Source organism: Mus caroli, unplaced genomic scaffold (assembly GCF_978045245.1).
Source record: "Mus caroli unplaced genomic scaffold, Mus_caroli_1 scaffold_16, whole genome shotgun sequence".
In the NCBI taxonomy this organism is placed as follows: domain Eukaryota; kingdom Metazoa; phylum Chordata; class Mammalia; order Rodentia; family Muridae; genus Mus; species Mus caroli.
In genome coordinates this window covers 61,816,525-61,837,265 of record NW_028227271.1, presented here as the reverse complement: position 1 = coordinate 61,837,265, position 20,741 = coordinate 61,816,525, and the positions used below count along the sequence as shown (strand labels likewise).

Sequence of the window (20,741 nt, the reverse complement as noted above, 5' to 3'; positions counted from 1 at the left end):
TCTTTCTATCAATAACGTTTCATAGCGTCAGTCATCAGAGTACTTGTAACAACTATTGGAGCTTACCTTTAAGAAAACTGTTAGCTCATTGCTGTAACTGAGCATTTTTCACACAGACAAAGTCAGGTCCTTTGTTTTATATTTTCAGTATCCTATATATCTCTTTGTTGTGTTGATCTGTACTAACTCCTGTGGTCACTTGACAAGTGGTTGCTCTATGCTAGACTACAAACCTCCTTTGAGGACAACAGAATGTTTATATTGCTCAGTCTGTCTCCAGCTTCTTAACACATGCTTGGAGACACACATGGTTCCTGTAACCTTTGAAAGCATTTTATTAATCAAGGCATTACAGCTACATGATCTAGAGAGATTTTACTCAACAGCAACAACAACCACAAAATCCAACCTGTCTTTGTAAAAAATAAGTTTAAGCAAAACCATTCTGACACTGCTAAATAATAACACCAATGATTGTGTCATTTCTGAAGACCAGGAAAGGCTGTATACAAGGCCCACAATGTAGCCTCAAATTGGCCAAACCCTAGATTGTTTCCCATTCTTGATTTATGCAATTTCAGCATTGGAATCTACTTTGGTTTTGTAAAAGCTAAGCCAGATTGCTGGCATTTCAAATTTTACTTCATGAGCTCCTAGCTAACACACAACAGGTTTGTCATGAGTTACCAAGCAATATGATTTGACACGAAGCAATGAGGAGAACAATGCCATACCACTTCTTAAAAATACCTTTCTGTGAGGCAAACACAAGGATAACAGGATGCAGATTGTTCTTGAATGTAGCTTTTAACCACTCTCTATAGGCTAACATGAACAGAAACTCCACTGCAATTGATCTGTGCAGGATCTGTATAATGTTCATTACAGTCCTTACAGAAAAGAGGCGTTGAATCCATAGCCACAGTCACAGAACAAAATACTTACAGATCTGATGTAATGTAATAAAAAATGTTTGGGGGATATTTTGTTTTACAGTAAATATTTCAATAAAATGTTACCACAATTCTGATTTTTTTTGATCTGGCACAAGATGCATTCATTTTAATGATACAAAGAAAATTAAAATACTTTAAAGAGAAATTACCCTTATCATGAGCATTCTCTCTCAATTTATTAGCCTGACCCTTCCAATGCTTAGAAAAATTACATTTTTGAAGAGTATATGATAGATTAAGTATGTGCTATTGACAAATTTACTAATGTTTTTACTTGTATTATTTCAGAAGGCTAATAAAATATATCAGGTTACACCTAAAACATCCTCAGTGGTCTGCAAACACACATTTATATGCCCCCAAAGTTTCTAGCTTTACAAATGTATTAACTTTCTTTCATATAACAATTGTGACCCTACTCAAACAAGGACATGCCCAGAGTTTTAACAGTACGTAAGCATAGCATTTTACCTGAGATTACAGTGGATGTTTTGAATGTGAGAGATAGAATCCATTTTTTGGAATTATTTTATGTTCCAAATGACCCACTCTATGGACCCTGCAAAGTCCAGATATTTTGAAAAATGTTACTAACAAGGTTTTCTGATGCTCTTGACATAGCTTTACTGTGGTTATGGGCATGAAAAAACAAGTGATCACAGAAGGAAAGTGACATTCTGTGATGTTCTCATAATACTGATAAATGGACCTATCCAGCAGGATTTAGTCATTGTTGATTTGAACAACAATTGCCTGGCCTAAGGTCATGTTTGGCAAACTTCTCCATACCCATCGTAAACCTGATTGGTCTTTAATGGCAATGCTGCCTAGGAAAAACTCACTACTTACAGCCTTCACTTATGTGTAGAGAGTTTTGTTCCACAACCTCAAGAGCACACCTACTACAAAACTATTTCAAATTTCATAGATGAAGAGATTTGAAATATACTCCTCTCCAGGTCATATCTATAGCCTATCATATGCTAAAAGCAAAACTATAAAAACATACATAACACCTTCCCCCATAACTAAATTCGCACCATGGTAAATATTCTGATTTGTGTTTTAGCTACATTGGCCATTAGGCATGACTAATTAAAGATCTCTATTTTTGTTCTACTCACTTTCCAACACAAATGTGAATGGCATCATCATCCTCATGGAACACTGGTCCTTAACTTACTTAAAGCCTACTGTTCTCCAAGAGTTGTATGGTTTATATTGATGAGCTTCATGATATAAAAAGATAAGACGGTTAGAGGGCTGTGTGTGTAAGAGAATATGAGTGTGTGTTATTTCTACAGATAAGTATGTGTTTGCTTAAATACCCACATGGTCCACGTTATAAGACGGTTATCCTTGCCCAGCAAACATGGGCTTTCTGTTTTCACAGAACCAGATTGTTAACTTGCACATTTTTGTAGAACCTTGAAGAATTGCTTACCAAGGCATATTGATGATTAATGTTAGCCAGCAATTTCTGTGCTGGATCAAGTCCCATGCGCTTTATAAGGCATCATGGACTTGGTAACTGTTGAGAGTCCTTTGTGCTGATTGCAGAATACTCATGCTTACAACATGTGGGATGGCATGCCCATTCAGAAAATTAAGGAAGGAGAATATACAGTGACATTGTATCAGGGCTGCTAGGATTTAGATATGACTCAAAATAAACAACAACAACAAAAATGGAGAAATCTGTGAAAGATGAGACTAGAGAAGAAAGTAGGGGAAATCACATACTCTAAAATATTTCTCCTAGATTTTCTTCACTAGAGAATCGGCTACGCTATCTAAAAGTTCCTTTATAATTTCTTCCCCAAGTATAGTCATGATGAAAAGTAAGGAAAAATTTAACTTGGTCAAGTCTCTATGATCACAGCTTCTTTCATTCAAGTTTACTTTTAGTTGACCTCCATCTAAATATATATACTTTAAAATGACTTTTACTGTGAATGTTGTTCCTTAATACTGATCGTACTGAGAGGTCTATTCTGTGTTAACGTTTTGATTACAATACTTATAAAATCACTTTCACATTCTATCCCATCCCAAGCCATACAAAAGTCAAAGGCCATGAAAATATCTAGCATTAAAAAAATGAAAATAAATGTTTCTAAACAAGTGAAATATATTTGGATTATCTGTCTTAGAACTTGATATATACTAAAACCTGAAAATATTGGTTATTATGTTCTTACTCTAGTTTACAGAGATAAGTAATCTACTTGCTTATTTCACATCTCTTGGGCATTAACAGCGTCTTAACCTTCCGTTAACCTTCTTCACAGCTATTTTCTTGAAACCACTGATGTTATGGCCTTTAAGTAAAAAAAAGCTTAGGTTGGAGAACCCCCTGCTCTTGCCATTTGCCATGTATGGGAACTTTATCTTCGTTTTCATTGTAATTAATGTTGCTTATATTTCAAAGGTGTGTGTTTGTTTTTCAGCATAGAGATCAGGAATCACTGTAAACACTGAAGTAGTTACTAACATCACCTCCATCATTCCTAGTATTTCCTCTGTGATCCTGGAATGCTCATGTGCATGGATGCTTTTCTCGGTTGAGTTCTTTTCCTTGGAAACGATTCCCAAATGTTAGACTGTTGAGTCAAAGAATATATAAATGTTTAGGTTTTTTAGGAAAAATATTTACTGTTATGCTACTTTTCTACTAACTTTCAGACAAAGCACCTCATACATTCAAAGAATGTTTCTGTACCTGTTTCATTTGAGTCCAGATCCCAGGTTCATCAGCTGAGAAGGGAGGAATCTGGTATAAATTTTACTACAGAAATTCCCAACCACTGGGAATTGAACAGATGCCTCTAACTAATTTTACACTGGGTGTCCATGGGGGCCACCAGTCAGCCATAATCTGTAACAACTTTCAGAAACATCTGGATTTAGACTCATAGTGCAAACACAACAGGTTAAATAGTATAGAGTTATAAAACACCTTCATGCCTATACTCTCAAAAGATAAATTTCACTGAGATTTTTATTTTTAACGTATCAGAAAAGCTGTAAATAATATAAATGTGAAGAATTTCGGAGCCTACATAAGTTCAATACAGTCCTATTCTGGAACTCTGGTGTATTTAAAGTTTGATAGTTTGAGGATTTTCAAAAATACTCTTTTGAAGATTAAAACATCCTTATTTTCAATAATTTTACTTAAACAATTAAAACATATTATCTTCAATTTTTATATTTATCAAAATATAGCACAAGGCTCTAAGGGCCATCACTTAAAATATGTCTAAACCTTGGAATGTGAGTGGCCAGCAGACAGAGTTAATGTCCAGTTCACTGTTGTTTAATAGCTAGCAACATGACAAGCACCTTGGTAAACTCTATGTGAATCTAAGTAAATCTTAACTGTTATTGAACCAGTACATCTTCTCCGTAATTGAATGACATGTAACACTTCCTAACGCTCAGAAGAATCTCACTCACTGTGTGACTCAGTTTCAGACAAACTACTTTGAGGATGGGTTCTTCCCATTCTACAATGTGCAGAGTTTAATGCTGAAGCTAGAAGTAACTCAGTGGGTACAGACTTGAATCCTTGGGAGGATCTGGAAGGAGCCTGTGCATCAATCACCTACAGTTAGTTCTATCCCTCACCTTTTTACAACATTCCGGCCTCTTAACGGACAGATGGTAGAGTTCTAGCCTAGTGTTTTAGTGTCCTCAGCATGAATTTTGAGATGATCAGGATGAAACTGAGAGGATTTTGTGACTCAGCCTCATTTCAGGTGAGGGGGGCACACAAATATGGAGATACCAGTCAAAGGAGCTTTGAAAAATATTCACCACACTGATCATCTAATTCTGTCTCCCATATACTTTACTTTCTGTCTTTATACTTCACAGACTTTAAAAGAAATAGAATTTCTTATTAGGATACTTAAATATGAAAGAAAATTGTGGGTTTCAAGTAGTAAAAATTTTATATAACTTTCAAACTATATCTACCCACAAGACCATTACATGAGAGACAAATGTAACTGTAGATGTCCTTGGCAGAAGGTCATCTTCTTGCTATTGACTCTCAAATGTCCAAAGTCTGAGACACCCTGAACATACACTTGCTTCATTTCTCACAGGGGACAGATACTTTGTATGTAACAGGAGAGAGTGTTTTGTTAATCATTTGAGACATAAGAACCTTTAAATAGACTTTTAGAGTTTATTTGAGTATTTTAAGTTGTCTGTGAGATCTTTTTCGTATGGTTTTCAAAATTAGATAAAATGGGGTTCATTACAAAATATGAAACTATTAAAGAGAATTAATGTTCAAAATATCTCATTTACATAGTGATCTTTGTCCTACAACTTGTCCAAGTTTGACTTGTGAGCTCAAAATATACAAGCATATGTCATATATGAAACATAATGATGATGAAATAAAAATTCTCAAGTGGACCCTTTTGCTGTCTGTACGGTCAGTTCTCAGCTACGAGCTTTCATTCTTGAAGACTGAATGTGGGCTTTCTCCTTCTAGTTACTGTCAGTTCTAATCATTTATTTGAATCAAGGTCTCCTAAATTCATAAGTCGTCTCTGTTAGTAAGAGACATGAGAAGTTTCACTTCCAGCCTGTCAATGGTCTTTCTTTTGAGTTTAAAATTGAGAACAAAAGTTAGATTTATATATGCAAAAGCATAAACATTCTGAGCACATACAAAATGAAAATAATTTAAAGGTAAAAAATGGGGGTGGTTAAAGAGATGTCCTAGTGGCTAGGAGCTGGTACCACACTTACAGAAGATCAGAGTTCAATTCTCAGAACCTACCTGATTTAATTCATAATCATTTGTCTCTCCAGCTCCAGGGAAACAAAAACCCTCCTCAAGATTTTGCAGACATGTTTGCAGACATGTTACACGTGTGTAATTCCTCAGACAGATGCAAACAATTAAAAATAAAACAGTTCTTAAAGAATAAAGGTAATAAATAGTTGTCCCCAAAATACTTTAAGCAGGATACTATTTCATTAATATTATAAAATTACTAATTAAAATTGTAAATTAATCTATTCACCATATTATACTCCTATTTTGTGCTTAAATTAAAAAAATCTGTCACTACACCGTAACTTTTCTAAGAAAAAAGATGTAGTTAAAATAGCTTAAAAGAGTATCTTTATTTGGGTATCCATATCAAAATAACCCTAGCTTGAAGCACTGTGTCTAAGTAATTTGCTCAAAAAAAAGTCAAACTAGCAATGAATTATTTTTTATCTGACATATTTGTGAAATTCAAAAGAATTACTGGAACAGGAAGGGTAATAGAGAACAGTTCTCTTAGAATAACAACTTCCCATAGACGTTTACACACACGTAAGATAAATTATCCTGATCCCCACCAAAGGCTGTTTATCAACAATAGATTCTCCCACGTGTCTAGGAAAACACCACTCGTGTTCAGAACCTTCGATTCTGCCTCCAGCTCAACAGTGAGAATTCATTTTAATTTGTGGAGGAAACAGTTGGAGAGGCAAGGATACTGAAAAATATCAGATGTAGCCCATCCGTGAAATCTGAGTTTAATCTTTACATTTTCCTTAAAGGAAATGTGCAACCTTTTAAGATTTATTTAATGCAATAGCCTTTAGTTTTCTTGTGCTCAACACTGGTGTGATACTCTCTATTACCTGTAAGACCATTAATGCTTATGTTTTTGGAAGATGACACTGCTTGCCAAGGTAGGACTGTGAATACTGAGGTTGTTCTTAAATGATTTTTCTAGAACATTCAGTTTCATTTTTCTGCTAGTGACCAAATATCTAATAGTCTTCTCCTTACAGACGAATCAATTCACCAAACACAGCAAATAAAAGAAAATCATTGGCAACAACTCTAGTTCTGTTACAAGGATGAGATAAATGGCATTATAATTGTGTCTAGTAATGTATGAACTGTACAATCAAGCACAAGAATGTGCCTCCCAGTTTCTGTTAATGTGTATTTGCCAATTTGTCACCTATATCTAGACAGGAAGTAATTGATAAATGGGTAGAATGTGAAAGAAACAGGAGGCAAGTGGGTGTATGAAGAAACGAACCCACAAAACTGAGAACATCATATACCCTGGCTCAATAGTTTCCTACTGACTGAGCAAAGATCTTTACCATTCAGCATCATCATTAGATCCTGGAACATTTCCCCCAGTAGACTTACCCCCAAATAATGTAGATGTTGCCATGCATATTGATGTATGCATGTATTGGGCAACTACAATGTGAAAATGCCACACACTGAAGGCACTCAGCAGTCAATGGAGAGCCCAGGGCAAGCAAGAAATCGTAGAATGAAGTGTTTGGTTGCTCAAGTGGTATTTAGCCTATTCTACCACACAGAAATCGTTAGAAAGCTAAATTTAGATTTGTTGCCAATCTGTTTTGTCTGAACTCTTCTGTGGGACTCTATGTTGGGAAATGTACAGTGTGGAGTTAGGGTGGCTTAGAGTCACATAGGTGTTCTCCCTCATCTGTGAAGTAACTCTTGCATCACAGGCATCTGAATAGCCAGGCCTCCAAGACCAGAAGAAGAAACTAGACAGGGAGATATCTGCCTCAAGTGCCTCCAACTCGGACCAAAATACCAGAAGTATTTTAATTCATAGCAACAATGATAAATAAAAGAGGAAATGAGATAAGAGGTCCCCGCCCAAGAAAACAAGGTTTTCTTCTTCACATTTTTACAACTCTCTGTGTGACCTACAGAAGAAAAGTACATGCGAATAATACTTTAAGTTCCAGAATGCACTTTGGCTTTTCCAAGCAAGACTGCCTACTGATAAATCCAAGAGGGAGATCATGAATTGAATGGGAGCTATTTAAAACGGCAACCCCCTTCGCTCTCATGTAAAGTAATTGTAAGCCTTTCTTTGGCATTTCAAAGTTTTTAGATAAACCGTCAGACTCAATTAAGCACTGTGACTTCAAGAAGATGGTATGTCTGTTGAGCAAGACAGGAGGGCCTCCAGACAGGGGTCTGTGTGGTCTGTTACCAGACCTGCAGGAGGGACAGAGCCTGGCTATTGTATTGCACTGGGCAATACAAGCTATTGCCACAGCCAATTTAACTATGAGCTTTAAAGCCTCAGCGAGGACAAATGGCTAAGACAGAGCATGAGGAAGGCGCAAGTCATTTGGTATGGAAGAGTTAAGGCTTTGTCCACAAAGACAACTGCAGAAACTTCTAAAGGCAGACTTGTAATTTAGGATTAACAAGAGGAGACATCATGGTTAAAATCCTGCAACTCATTCTGTATTAAGGGCAGAGTTCACAGAGCTGGGCTCCCTGCGATTTGCCTGCTGGTCCTGAAGTGTGCCTCTGTATATAGTCCTGTGAAAATGGCCTCCTTTCCCCATGCCTCAGTTTCCTCATGGGACAAGTCCATCAGGTAAATACTGCCTTACATTAATTTCAATAAGTTGATGCTTGTAAGGTTTTTTTCCAGGGTTTCTGGTAGTTGTTAAAGTACCCGATACAGTATCTAAAATCATCCCTGGTATTACCTAATATTTAACTCATAATTGCTGGGTAAAAAGCTAAAGCAAAATAATTTATGTAAATTATGCTTACATCTAAAATAACTCTAGGGTGTATGCAGCTATTTCTTCAATTTTATCCATAATGAAACAGAGAAACAAAGAAGTTAAGGAGCTTGCCTAAGGCCACACAGCAAGTTACTTCCACTGTCAGGATTCTAAATTCCCGTGGTGTGGTTCTGGTACACAAGTTTTATCAGTGGGTTATATCATCTTTGAACTTGACATTGGCACAGTGGAAATCTATTGGCTTTCATGTCTGTCCACTTCAGTGGGTTTACTCTTCAAAACAGACTGTAGTGTATTCATTTCTGCCTCCCTGTACTTTGAAGACCTCCTTGAAGAGACAGTGTTTTTGGTCAGGTGACTGGCTGACAGGCTGCTTGCCTGTCCTTAAAGCTGAGCTCCTGCTATTCCTGCTACATCCTTAATTTCAAGCTCTAACTCACTGCTGCCCCTCTGGAAAATCCTGACTTGGCCCCTCCCCCTGTCCTCGGCCTCCAGAAAGGGACAGTCACTGGCGTTTCTGCTCATCCCACAGCCTTCAGCTTCCCAGCATCTCACTCCACGGTCAGCTGGTGGAGGCTCTCTCAGCTCTTCAACAAAAACAGGAGCAGAGAAAACAGATGGACGCAGAGATGAGCAGGGAAAAAGTCTCTGTCCTTCCTGCTCTGAGGTTCACCCTCTGCCTCTGCTTCCTGGGCTTTGGTTATGCTGAATTCTCCCAGCTGCAGAGTAAGTGAAGAGCTGGTTTGAAAAAGCAAGTCACCAAGCACCCTGAAGACTTGAGAGAGATGAGAGAAGGAGGGACAGAGAAAGAAGGAGAGATGTAGGGAGGGGAGGAGAAGAGAGAGGGGGAGGGAGGGAGGGAGGGAGGGAGGGAGGGAGGGAGGGAGGGAAGGAGGGAGGGAGGGACATTAGGAAGTGCTCTCCCTCTAGGTATCAGGTGCCTACAGCCTCAATACTCCCATCAGATGCCATTCAGTCTTTTACTGAAGAAAATGGAAAAAGTCCCTGGAGATGGCGCCACGAAATTGGTATATTCATTAAATTGTCCTCATTCAGAGCTGCCAGGTGTACACAAAACGGACACAACAAAGTTTCTTTGTATAACTGTCCCCTGAGAAGCTCTGCCAGAGCCAGAGCCTGATCCATACAGATGCAGATGAACGCAGCCAAACTGAACCCCGCTGAGCACAGGGACCCCAATGGAAGAGTTAGGGGAAGGACTGAAGGAGCTGGAGAGGTTTGCGACCCCATAAGAAGAAAAACAATATCAACCAACCAGATCCCTGACCCCCCCAAAGCTCCCAGGGACTAAACCACCAACCAAATGTACATGTGGGGGGACCCATGGCTCCAGCTGGATATGTTCAGCATCAATGAGAGGGGAGCTCCTTGGTCCTGTGAAGGCTCAATGACTCAGAGTAGGAAAATGCTAGGGTGCAGAGGCAGGAGTGAGTGGGTGGGTGGGGGAGTACTATCACAGAGGCAGGGGGAAGGGGAGAGGATAGGGGGGGTTGTGGAGGGGAAACTGGGAAGGAGATAACATTTGAAATGTAAATAAATAAAATAACCAATAACAATTTTAAAAACATAAAAATAGAAATAAAAGCAAATGTCACTTATGATTAAAAAAAAAACAGCATGAAGAATTGGAAAATATCAACACACCTAAACATGATACTTTTCAATACTAGGATATCATTGACCATCACAGAACCCTACGTGCAGACAAATACCAATGATGTGACAACACATATGTAAAATAAGTAACACACTTTGCCAAGGACTGACCGCGAGATATCTATTATTTTATCACATTTGAGTCATCCTGAGTAGGGAGGAGCTAGACATTTTAAGAGTCTAGAACAGTGAGTGTGTTTGTCTGTTTTGGTGATTTCAACATCTGATAACCTTAAAGTGCTTTGTATCTTACAGATTTCATGCTAACCTAGCAACAAGTATTCAATTTAACAACTGTTGGGTTTCATTTTGTATATCGAGGATATACCTGCTTCATATTTAATCACCTAAAAGCTCTACTGAGGATGCCTGAAATACATTTCTTGGAACCTATGGGGCCTCTGAGGTTGTTGCTGGAAAGGAGTAGGGTAGAGTCCTGGGCAAGCCTCATCCTACACATCCTCTTTGACCTTCCACATGCCCCTATATGACACAGATTTCTCTCAATCTCTTTGTTTGAAAATCAAGTTCTATTACACTCAATTACTTCAAATGAACCAGTTTATTCATTCAGAAGCAGACATAGTTCCCTTGAGGAACTATCCTGAGGAAGCTAAGGACACTGGAGGTGGGAAAACTCCAATCAGAATATATTGTGGGGGGAGGGGGAGTCTACTTTCAAAAAAAGAAAAGAGAAAAATGTAAAGTCTATCTCCAATGAAAGAAAAACAGGAAAAGAAAAAACTGTGAGCTAGGAGTTAATAATGGAAAATGGCTGAGTATGGTGGTGTGTGGTGTAATCACAGGCTATGGGAGGAGATGGGACAGGCAGGTTGTGGGGCTCACTGACCAGCCAGCCTAGATTACTTGGTGAACTCCAGGTCAAAGAGAGAACCTAATCTCCAAATGAACAAACAAATTAGATAGATAGATAGATAGATAGATAGATAGATAGATAGATAGATAACAGATAGGTAGATAGAAAGAAAGAAAGAAAGAAAGAAAGAAAGAAAGAAAGAAAGAAAGAATAAAGGTGGACAGTGTCTGATGAATGACCACTGAGGTCATCCTCTGAACATTGCATGTATACACATGCATGTGTACCTTCACATACATGGTCACACACACACATCCACAAGTGATAAACTTCTATTATTAGTATTTTTGATTATTAAATATTCAGCTTGTTATATATCTATTGAACTACTGCTCAATGACTATTAAATGACTTCCATCTGATACTTCCATTCTTACTATTTAAAAATCAAAGGGAAAGTGGAAAAAGAAGATACTGGAGATATTGGTAATAAGACCCAAATTTTACATCTGACATTTTTTGCAAGGAGACAACATGGAGAAGGCCTGATTGCTAGAGCGGTTCTTGAGCAGAAGTCAATACCCACTGAGCTTCCAACTAGCTATCTGCATGTTACTAGTGGTAGGAGTGTTGACATGTCTTATAGCACCCCGAGACTCTTAACAATTTAGAGAAAAATATAACTTAAGGATTTAAAAATATTTACTGATTTCACATAAAATAATTTTTAAGGAATAAGATTATATTATATGATGGCTCACAACCATCTGTAAAGGGATCTGATGCCCTCTTCTGGTGTGTCTGAAGACACCTACAGTGTACTCATGTACCTAAAATAAATAAATAAATAATTCTTAAAAAAAAAAAAGATTATAGTTTACCTCATTAGACTTTCATAAATAAAACCTAAGACTACATACAAAGCATATGCTCTTCCCAATAACTTATTCTGCAGGCAGCCTCAGCCATCTCATAGAAATATGTAAGTTTGATATTCAAGAATGTAGAGCTATGCACATGTTATGAATAATTAAGATGTTCACATTAGAATCTTATTAATATCCCAGCTGCTAATTGACCACACACACATTGATGTCTGAAGTAACTTTTGTATTCCCTCAACAATTTAAAAGCAAACAAGAAATAGAATTTCATTGAAAACGTGGAGGATTTATCTTACACCATATTTTTCTAATAATGGCAAAAGAAAAGTGACCTAAACACATTACCAGTGGAATGATGAGTTTCATCTGACTCCATGTACTCCATTACAGCGCCTGTAATTTAGAAATTGTTCATTTGTCCGATTGGAGGAAAAGATTCTGATCACTGGTTGGCAGCTAGGACCAATCAAGCCTAACTACATCTCCCATCTAATACTTCCATGTGATGTAAAGGAGAGCATTCAGAGCCTAAGTAAACATCACCTCCAAATACGGGGAACATAATCCAGAGGGGTCTTTGCTCTTTAGAAACTCTTTGATAACAGAGGGGCACATCTTTTGTATACATTGTAAAAAGATTTAAACACCGAGAGGCCCTTCTTCCCTCAGACCACGGGGCCAAAACCAAAGGGGGTTTGGAATTTCCCAACTTCACTGCAAAGGATAATCTTGTATTGGAACAAAAGTCATGGGTGACTCAGAATGTAATTAGTGTTGTGCATCTGCGCAAATGGCACAGCATAGCTTGTGGTATTAAAAAGAGAAGAAAAAAAAAGGAAAAGAAATAAAAAGAAAAAGAGAAAAAGGAAAGAGAGAAGAAAGAAACTAAGGCTTAGGCGAAGGCCATTCATGAGTTCATACCAGGCCAAAGCACTGAGCAAAGCCAACTGCCTAACTCAGTCTGTCCTAGCAGGGCTGGTAATACCCTGCATTTGGCAACAGAGCCTCCCACTCCTGGCTCCGCCCTTCTGTCCACTGTGCAAGCCTGTTCACTTTCTAATGTTTGATCTGAAACAAATGGGAAGGAAGTTGTTTTCCATGTACACCGAATGCAAGTGGAGAGGCTGACTGAAGTTCATGGCTGAGACCACTAAATGGTTCCGATGTCTTGTCAACATCCTTACTAACCACTCAGCCAACAGGATGGAACAGGCACAGGGAACAGGAGACCCCAGACCTGTTACTCACAGGTGGAAAACTGTTTGCAGAACTGTTTTCCAGGTGCCTTTTCTCTTTGACATGTATCAGTTTCAAGAGTATTTCTCTGTTCACATGATAATGAGTAGGGGAAAGAAAAGACACAAAATTCCCTTATTTGTACTCCAAAATGTCACCTCACATCATGCCAAACACCACGCCAAGAACTGGCTTAGTAAGGCTTTCTGCCAATTGGCAAAATCCTCACTTTGCCTGCTGGAGGTCAATGTTTTTCCCACACAACCAACTTCACAGTTTACCTTGCAATAGTCCCAATATCAATACTGTTTCCTCTTATGATATTGAACAGGCTTAAGAATTCTTTAAAGGGCCAGATACTAAAATAAATATTTAAGTTCTATTGGACATTTAGTTTCAACTATAATTCCTCCATTCTGCCTTTGTAGGACAAAAACAGCTTTGAACAATGCACACAAGAAGGAGGGTGGTTGTGGTTCTGTTGTAATCAAACTTTATTTATAAACATGGTGACAGACAGGATTTGGCCCAAGGGCAATGGTTTGATGACTTTTCATGAAGATGATGTAAAAGATACTCACGCTGTATATCTAAGGGGTAATATGTGGAATATAGTTAAGCATTATGGCTATAAATGTTATTTATACTTTGAATAGCTCCACATAATTACTTCTTTCATTACTAGTTGAAAAAAAAAGTATTTTCTTCCATTGGTATCCTTAAGAGGGTTTGGATCCAAGGGGTTGGCAGACACAATTTGTAGATGCTTAAGTCTCTTATTCAAAATACCAGAATATTTCATATTCCTCATACACATTATGTACTTAAACAACTCTGGAATTCTTATAAAACCTAACATAGCCTAGCGCTGTGTAAATGATTGCTTTACCATAGAATAACAAAATGTCCACGTGTGGTTCAGTCCTGATGCATGTTTTTAAAGTATTTTTGATCTGAGGATGGTTGAATTTGTGGATATAAAACTGTGTTCTCTACCCACTCTCTTAGGAAATTTTGTCAAACAGTCATTAAGCAACCAAAAGAATAAATAATGCAGTCAATAAAAATTAACCAGCAATTAAAGTTTTTACTTCATCATACATTATGCCTGTGATAATCAAGCCATTCCTTATTGAGGCCCTAATATGTGCCACACATGCCTTTAGGTATAATGCAAATTGAATCAAAAAGAGACAAAAACTGTGTTATAAGGAACTTTACATGACCACAGATGGCTAAGACAGAATAAATAATTTGTAGAACAATTCTTAATATTGTGCCACATAGCAGTAAATGCCATAAAAATGATGTGGTTTTGGTATCTTTCCTGAGATTGGAGGTTAAGTCCCTTTTGTTGCAAGTAGCATGCACTTCAGACAGAGCCCATGGATCTGAGCTGGTTGTGTCCTGAAATTCTCCTCCCTAAAGACTAGCTTTCATGGTTCCCTAATGTACCATCCAAGCTTCCAAGGGAGAGAAGCAACCAATAGTTCTACCCAGCTATGACATCTATGAACCACCAGCATAGCACAATAACCCTAAGCATGTAACAGTGGTACCCAGCCTTGGCAGTAACCAACAGCTCCCTAACTAGACTTAAGACCAATTCAACAAGAGAAGAATCAGGCCTAGTACTGGAAAGCTAGCCAGGCATGGATGATTATCGAAGGCTAGGGACATTGAGGAACTTGGGAGAGAAACTACACCCACCATTTTACTAAAGAAGCATAATATCTAACTATAATCTAAAAATTCATCCTTATACCCACAGATATGTGTAGGTCTTACCCCTCATCAAAGAAATGTCTCTTTGTAGCAAATGGAGACCATTACAGAAAACTACAACTGATCCAAATGTAGAGAAAGGTGATTGTGCAATGTCCAGCCCCAAAACATATCTACAGCGCAATTCCTGAACTAGGAGGAGAGGAGATGCAGAAAGAATATAAGAACCAGAAGATCAGCCGGGCGTGGTGGTGCACGCCTTTAATCCCAGCACTTGGGAGGCAGAGGCAGGTGGATTTCTGAGTTCGAGGCTAGCCTGGTCTACAAAGTGAGTTCCAGGACAGCCAGGGCTATACAGAGAAACCCTGTCTCGAAAAACCAAAAAAAAAAAAAAAAAAAAAAAAAAAAAAAACCAAAACAAAACCAGAAGATCAGGAAATTTGATGGGAGAATGTGTCTCCTAGAAATGTCAGAGTTGCTACACCCATGAAAGGTTCCTTATAATTTGTCCTTATACAAGACCAAAACACCTGAACAAGGATGATATCAATAGACATATTAACAATGGAAAGAAGAAACATCTCGGGGCTCCAGCACTAGCGAGTCAGTTACAGGCACCTAAGGAATGCTGAGAGTGAGAGCAAGAGTCTTCCTCAGGAAAGAGCCTTCCAGTTGATTACCTAATACCAAGAATCATATACCTACGGATCAAATTATAAACAGCCTGAACATGTTGAACTTATATATTTAGGAATTAAACTATTAAAAACAAAGAGGTCATGAATTCAAAAAATTTTCAAGGGTATATACAGAAAGGATTGGAGAGAGGAAATCTAAGGTAGAAATGGTGTGATTATATTTTACTTTTTAAAAACTATAAAATAGGGCAGTGTAACCCATTAGCAAGTCTCTCAACAGTCTGAGAAGGAGAAGGTGGTTCAGAGAGAACTTCTGAAGGAGGGAAGACCTAAGCAAGACAGACAGATGCATCCAGACTAATTGCTGAAGACCAATTTTCCACACTGAGTAAATAGCTTGTAAGTGCCTGGGGCAGGAAGGAGCTTGTGTCTTGGAGAAATCACAAGAAAGGCCATGCCATTTGAGTGTCTGGAATGTCCTTTGAAGGTAACAATGATGAGGCCAGAGAGCTGGTCCAGGGAGGACTGGGAGGGGCTTTGTGTGAGCAGTTGGGATTTCATTCCTGCATAATGGGGAGCTATGGGAAGATTTTAAGGGAGAAAGTAACATATTTTTTAATCGTTTTAAATTATATAAACCAGTAATTACATATGGAATGAACACTATGAAGAAGAGGGTCCATGTGAAATGGTGGAATATAAGGGATGAAGGTGGCCTGCAGTTTCCAGGAAAAAGACATGCCTTGGCCCTAAACTCTGAGATCTACCAAGAGAAATAATACTGTCCATAAGCTTGTAGTGAGTCTGTAATAGCACAACTTTCCAGGTTCTGTGGAAGAAAAGATAGCTAGCCAGTTTAGCCTAACTGGTGAGCTCCAGGCCCACAAGAGATTCTTTCTTAAAAGTGGTAAATGGAGATCCTGAGATGATACTTCTAGTTGTTGTCTGAACTCCACACATGTCCACACACACCTACGCTCACATGTATGCAATATATGCACATAATAATAATAATAATAACAACAACAACAACAACAGTAATAATAGCAATAGTGACAATCAAACCTTCTATAACCCTAGCATTTAGGCTGCTGAGGCAAGAGGGTTGATAAGCCACAGGTTTGAGGAGACCCTGGACTACATACACTACATAGTGACTTCCAAGTGCTGCCTTGGGGTACAGAATAAGACCTTGTCTTAAAATAAAAAACAACCAAACACAAAAACCTACAAATAGACAGCTTCAGCAGTAGCAGCAGCAACAGCAACAGCAGCAGCAACAACAACGAATTTCAAGAGCAGCCAATGAGATGGCTCAGAGGTGAAGGTGCTTGACACCAAGCCTGAAGACCCTAGCTTGACCTCTGAAACCTATATAGCAGAAGGAGAAAACTTGACTCTTGTCCTCTAACCTCCACAGGAGAGGAGGGGCATTTTTAAACTCCCCACCCCCACCCCCAGAGAATAGAAAATTGCAAAAACCTAACATCCATTTCTATTCCCTGTTAGTTACCAAGATGTGGTCACTCTCATTCATCTGGTACCACTGGAAATATTTCCAAAAAGAGCTTTATAATATAGGAGCCGCAAATAATATAGGAGCCTCAAATGCAAACATCTACTGTGATGTTAAATATATAATTACACAGCTCTCTTTCTGCCAAGTGCTATCATCCTACATCACATTAACAAAGGAATAATCATGGAAATGGACCTTATTGAATTAAGCCCCTCATGACAAGAGACCCACGCCATAACAGTCCTCTTGCATAACTTGCTTGTTCATTGTAAAGCTACAAAAGTTGAGAAATGCAAGTTGAGAGTCTTATAAAGTATTTTGTGGGGTAGCCAGTATTGTACAATGGATATTTTTAAAAATCCATTTTACCAGTGTTTAAGGATATGAACAGATTATCACAGCAATAGTCTGGACTCCTATTGCTTTGATAATACTTTTTTTTTTCTGCATCAGGAGCCTTCTTGACAGCTATCATCATACTTTGATTAATAATTTTTTGAATAAATGGCTGAAATAATTTGATGTATCTTCACTGTTTGCATTAGTTCCTGCACAACATTCCTTCTTAACTTATAACAACTACTTAGAATAAAAATAGAAATGCATAAAATTGTAAGTATTGTCTTCTGAGTAATTACAGTGAAAAATGTGCATATGAGTTCAAAACAAACATATTACATGAAGTTTGGAGTCTGAGTTGGAGAAAACACTAATTAAGGGAAATTTATGAGAGTCTTTACCAAGTTCTTTGATGAATGCACTTATTTGGTTACTTGATCCTCCAACCAATCACATTAACAATGACAAAAGATATGCAAATGCAAGCGGACAATAGTCAAGCCAACTGCTCATACCAACTGGGCCACTTCAACCTTCTTCAGCTCGATTTATTCTTGTGAGGATTGATATAACCAAGAAACATTTTAATACTTATGCTTGGCTATAAGTTGAAAACTATGCCATGATCTCGGACTAAGAACAACGCCAATGAGAGTCAAATTTATTTCACAAAACAAATTAACGTATGAAATGTGTGCATGATGTAAGCCCAGCAGAACTGTGCACTTGCCCTGTCACTGCAGAGCAACAACAGAAAATATGCATCACTGTGTGAATCACTATTTTGGTTGTATGCTTAAAGCAAATCATTACATTTTTTACTAGAATAGCTCATTCATGATTTAGAACTACAATGCCCTCCTCAAAGCACCCACATTGATCATGATTCAGTTCTCATTGAAAACACTGTAGATGGGATATTGAGCATAATAACAAACTATTAAACCAAAGCCATTTATTTATGTAGAATGAAATGCAGCCATAGAAACACCAGATGTTCTATTATAAACTAATTCTATGAATAGTGCTGGACAAAGTGTCTATCATCCTCAAAGACTGTTGCATATGTTTTGTGCTACAGTCTTAACTTTTCATCTGTGATCTGTAGCAGGAAGATGCAGTTCCAAGTCTGGGAACTCCTGAAGTACCGAGTTCCTGGTCACACGCTGAAAGAAATAACTGTGATCCTAGTTCAGTCCCTAGTGGACAAAAGGAGAAGAGCTACCACCAGGGATGAGTCAGCAACAGTCAGAGCTATGTAAGTGACTGGGACCACACAGAACAGAAGTTGGCCTTTTCCCATCCCTTATCCTCTCACAGGGTCTGCTGTGGTACCAGCAGCCTACTCACGATCCTTCTGCTCACATGGAGGCAAGGGTTTAGCACACATCCTGGAAGAGAAGCGTTTACAAATGCCGTCATGGCTCTAGAAATGTGGACTTACCTGTTACATAGCTAAACAGCGATTAGAGAATGAGCTGAAACAAGAGCTCACCATGGAAAGGGCACTCTTAACAACAGCAACTACAAAATGTTCTATGGCTTATGAAGAAAAAAAAAAAAAGACTCACAAGAGATCAATGTGACTTCTATAAAATGGGATCAAATATGCACTCAGCATTAACGTTTCCCAGGAGACTGAGGCTCCCAGATGGCACTGTCTCTGTCCCTAACCCAGCGAACCAGGACTTGTCAAAAATTAGCACAGCCTTCTTGTGTTCAGCCCAATCTGCAGGTGCATACAGGAGACTCCCTGGACTCAGTTTCTACCTTCAATGTGGGCAACACCCCTTTCTTACAATTTTCCCATCAGAAGCTATTTTCTTGATTTCAGATGTCAGTCCTCATATACCACTTGTGAAGTTAAGTTCCTTTAACTTACAAATACAATCTTTCTAAACGAATACAATATGGGTACTTTATACTTATTCTCATTTCATACTTTTATTAAAAGTTGGCGGGGGTAAGCATTTTATGAAGATTTCCCATGGCAACTCACAAAACTCCCTGCTGTACATTCCATTCGAACCTCTGTTAATATCACCATTATGATTTCCTTTTACACCACCTTGTCCAAGAAGTGCGCGCTTACTTTTTCAAAGTTGGACTTTGACAGTCAAAATGCCTAAGATAAACTTTAGAAAACAACAGGGTTGGCATAAAATTTGCTAATGTTAGACGCACATTTAGGAAGCTACAGGATCAGAGGTTCCCACAAGCCCAGGACCCTTGGCTTACCCAGGAAGTTGAGTCCAGAGAGGGAGCCTCTTTTCTTTTGCAAACACTGCTCCCCGGAGCAAAAGGTAAACACAAATGCCCCCTACGGAACTCTGAGCTCCCTGCAGAGAGGGAAGGGAAAAGCTCAGAGCAATTAGAAACCGAAAGCGATCACTTACTTTTTGCAGCCACTGAGTATAATTTTCCATCACATGCTCCAGATGCTGAAGTTTCTGGGAAGAGAAATCCGGCTCCACGTGTGGAGCATCCCTTTGCAGAGCGTTGGTGTTGTACTGCTCTGTCGCACTCTCACGGCAGTTCCCGTCGTGTTCTGGAAGAATGAAAGTGTAGGCACATTGCCCATGTTGAATCCGGTTATATCTTCTCCCTCCGTTTTCTGGATTTCGGCGCTGGTTGCTGCACCCTATGTGAGTCAGAATGGCAGCGAAGAATGCAAAGGAAAGGAAAACTGTCATTGTACTGCCAGCGCTTGCCTTCCGAGCCTCCTGCAAAGCTTGCTCTTCTCTTCTGACCTTTAAACTAGTTCTTTATTTCAGGTAAAACTGCTTGTTTGACTCTTTCCCCGTTAAAGAAAGCGTTTGAAGAAGATCCACAGAAAACTAGCCATTTGTTAGCTTTGTTCTAAAAAAGCGTTACTTGAAAAAAAAATTTAACTGTAATGATAGTTTCCTTCGTTAAAACTTGAGATATTTATTGCAATAGTAGCTTAGATTTATTGTTTCCTCTCTGTGTAACCGTTCAGCGTGGAGCCTGCCCGCGTCAGCTGCGAGTACATATTCTAGCCCCTTTCCTCTACCCTATCTGCAGCAGATCTGCTATTTTCTCCCAGACCTCAGTGAGTTTTATTAAGGTTGCACATCCAAGCCAAGCTGGAAGCAGGCAGCCTTCACAAGATGACTTGACAGGAATGCATGAGTGTGCCCCTATGCTAAGGATTGCTGATGGCTTTGGGCGGCGGATCGGCTTACAAATTGGCTAGATGCGCATGACCTCGATCATGTATGGGCCTCCCGCCCCCTTCCGCAGACAATTGCCTTGAGTCCTTAGCAGATGCACGGAAAATCAATAAACAGAGCAGTCCACCTTAATACGTTTGGGTGTGCTTGCTGACCTACTAAAATCTAGCAAGCTAGAAGTATG

At 38.7% G+C, this 20,741-nt stretch overlaps 1 protein-coding gene across 4 annotated transcripts in view; it reads right to left on the bottom strand.

Moving 5' to 3' along the window:
* Window positions 1-20,056, bottom strand: part of Angpt1 (angiopoietin 1) — a 241,844-nt gene extending 221,788 nt beyond the window's left edge. For 2 of the 4 annotated variants that reach the window (XM_021183364.2, XM_021183365.2), the window contains exon 1: window positions 19,760-20,056. In XM_021183364.2, coding sequence (XP_021039023.1) covers window positions 19,760-20,056 — 297 coding nt within the window. Of the gene's footprint in view, window positions 1-12,251; window positions 12,300-19,601; window positions 19,716-19,759 lie in introns of those variants that run through there. The other 2 variants (XM_029469437.2, XM_029469438.2) reach the window with 2 other exon arrangements.
* Window positions 20,057-20,741: the final 685 nt, after the last annotated feature.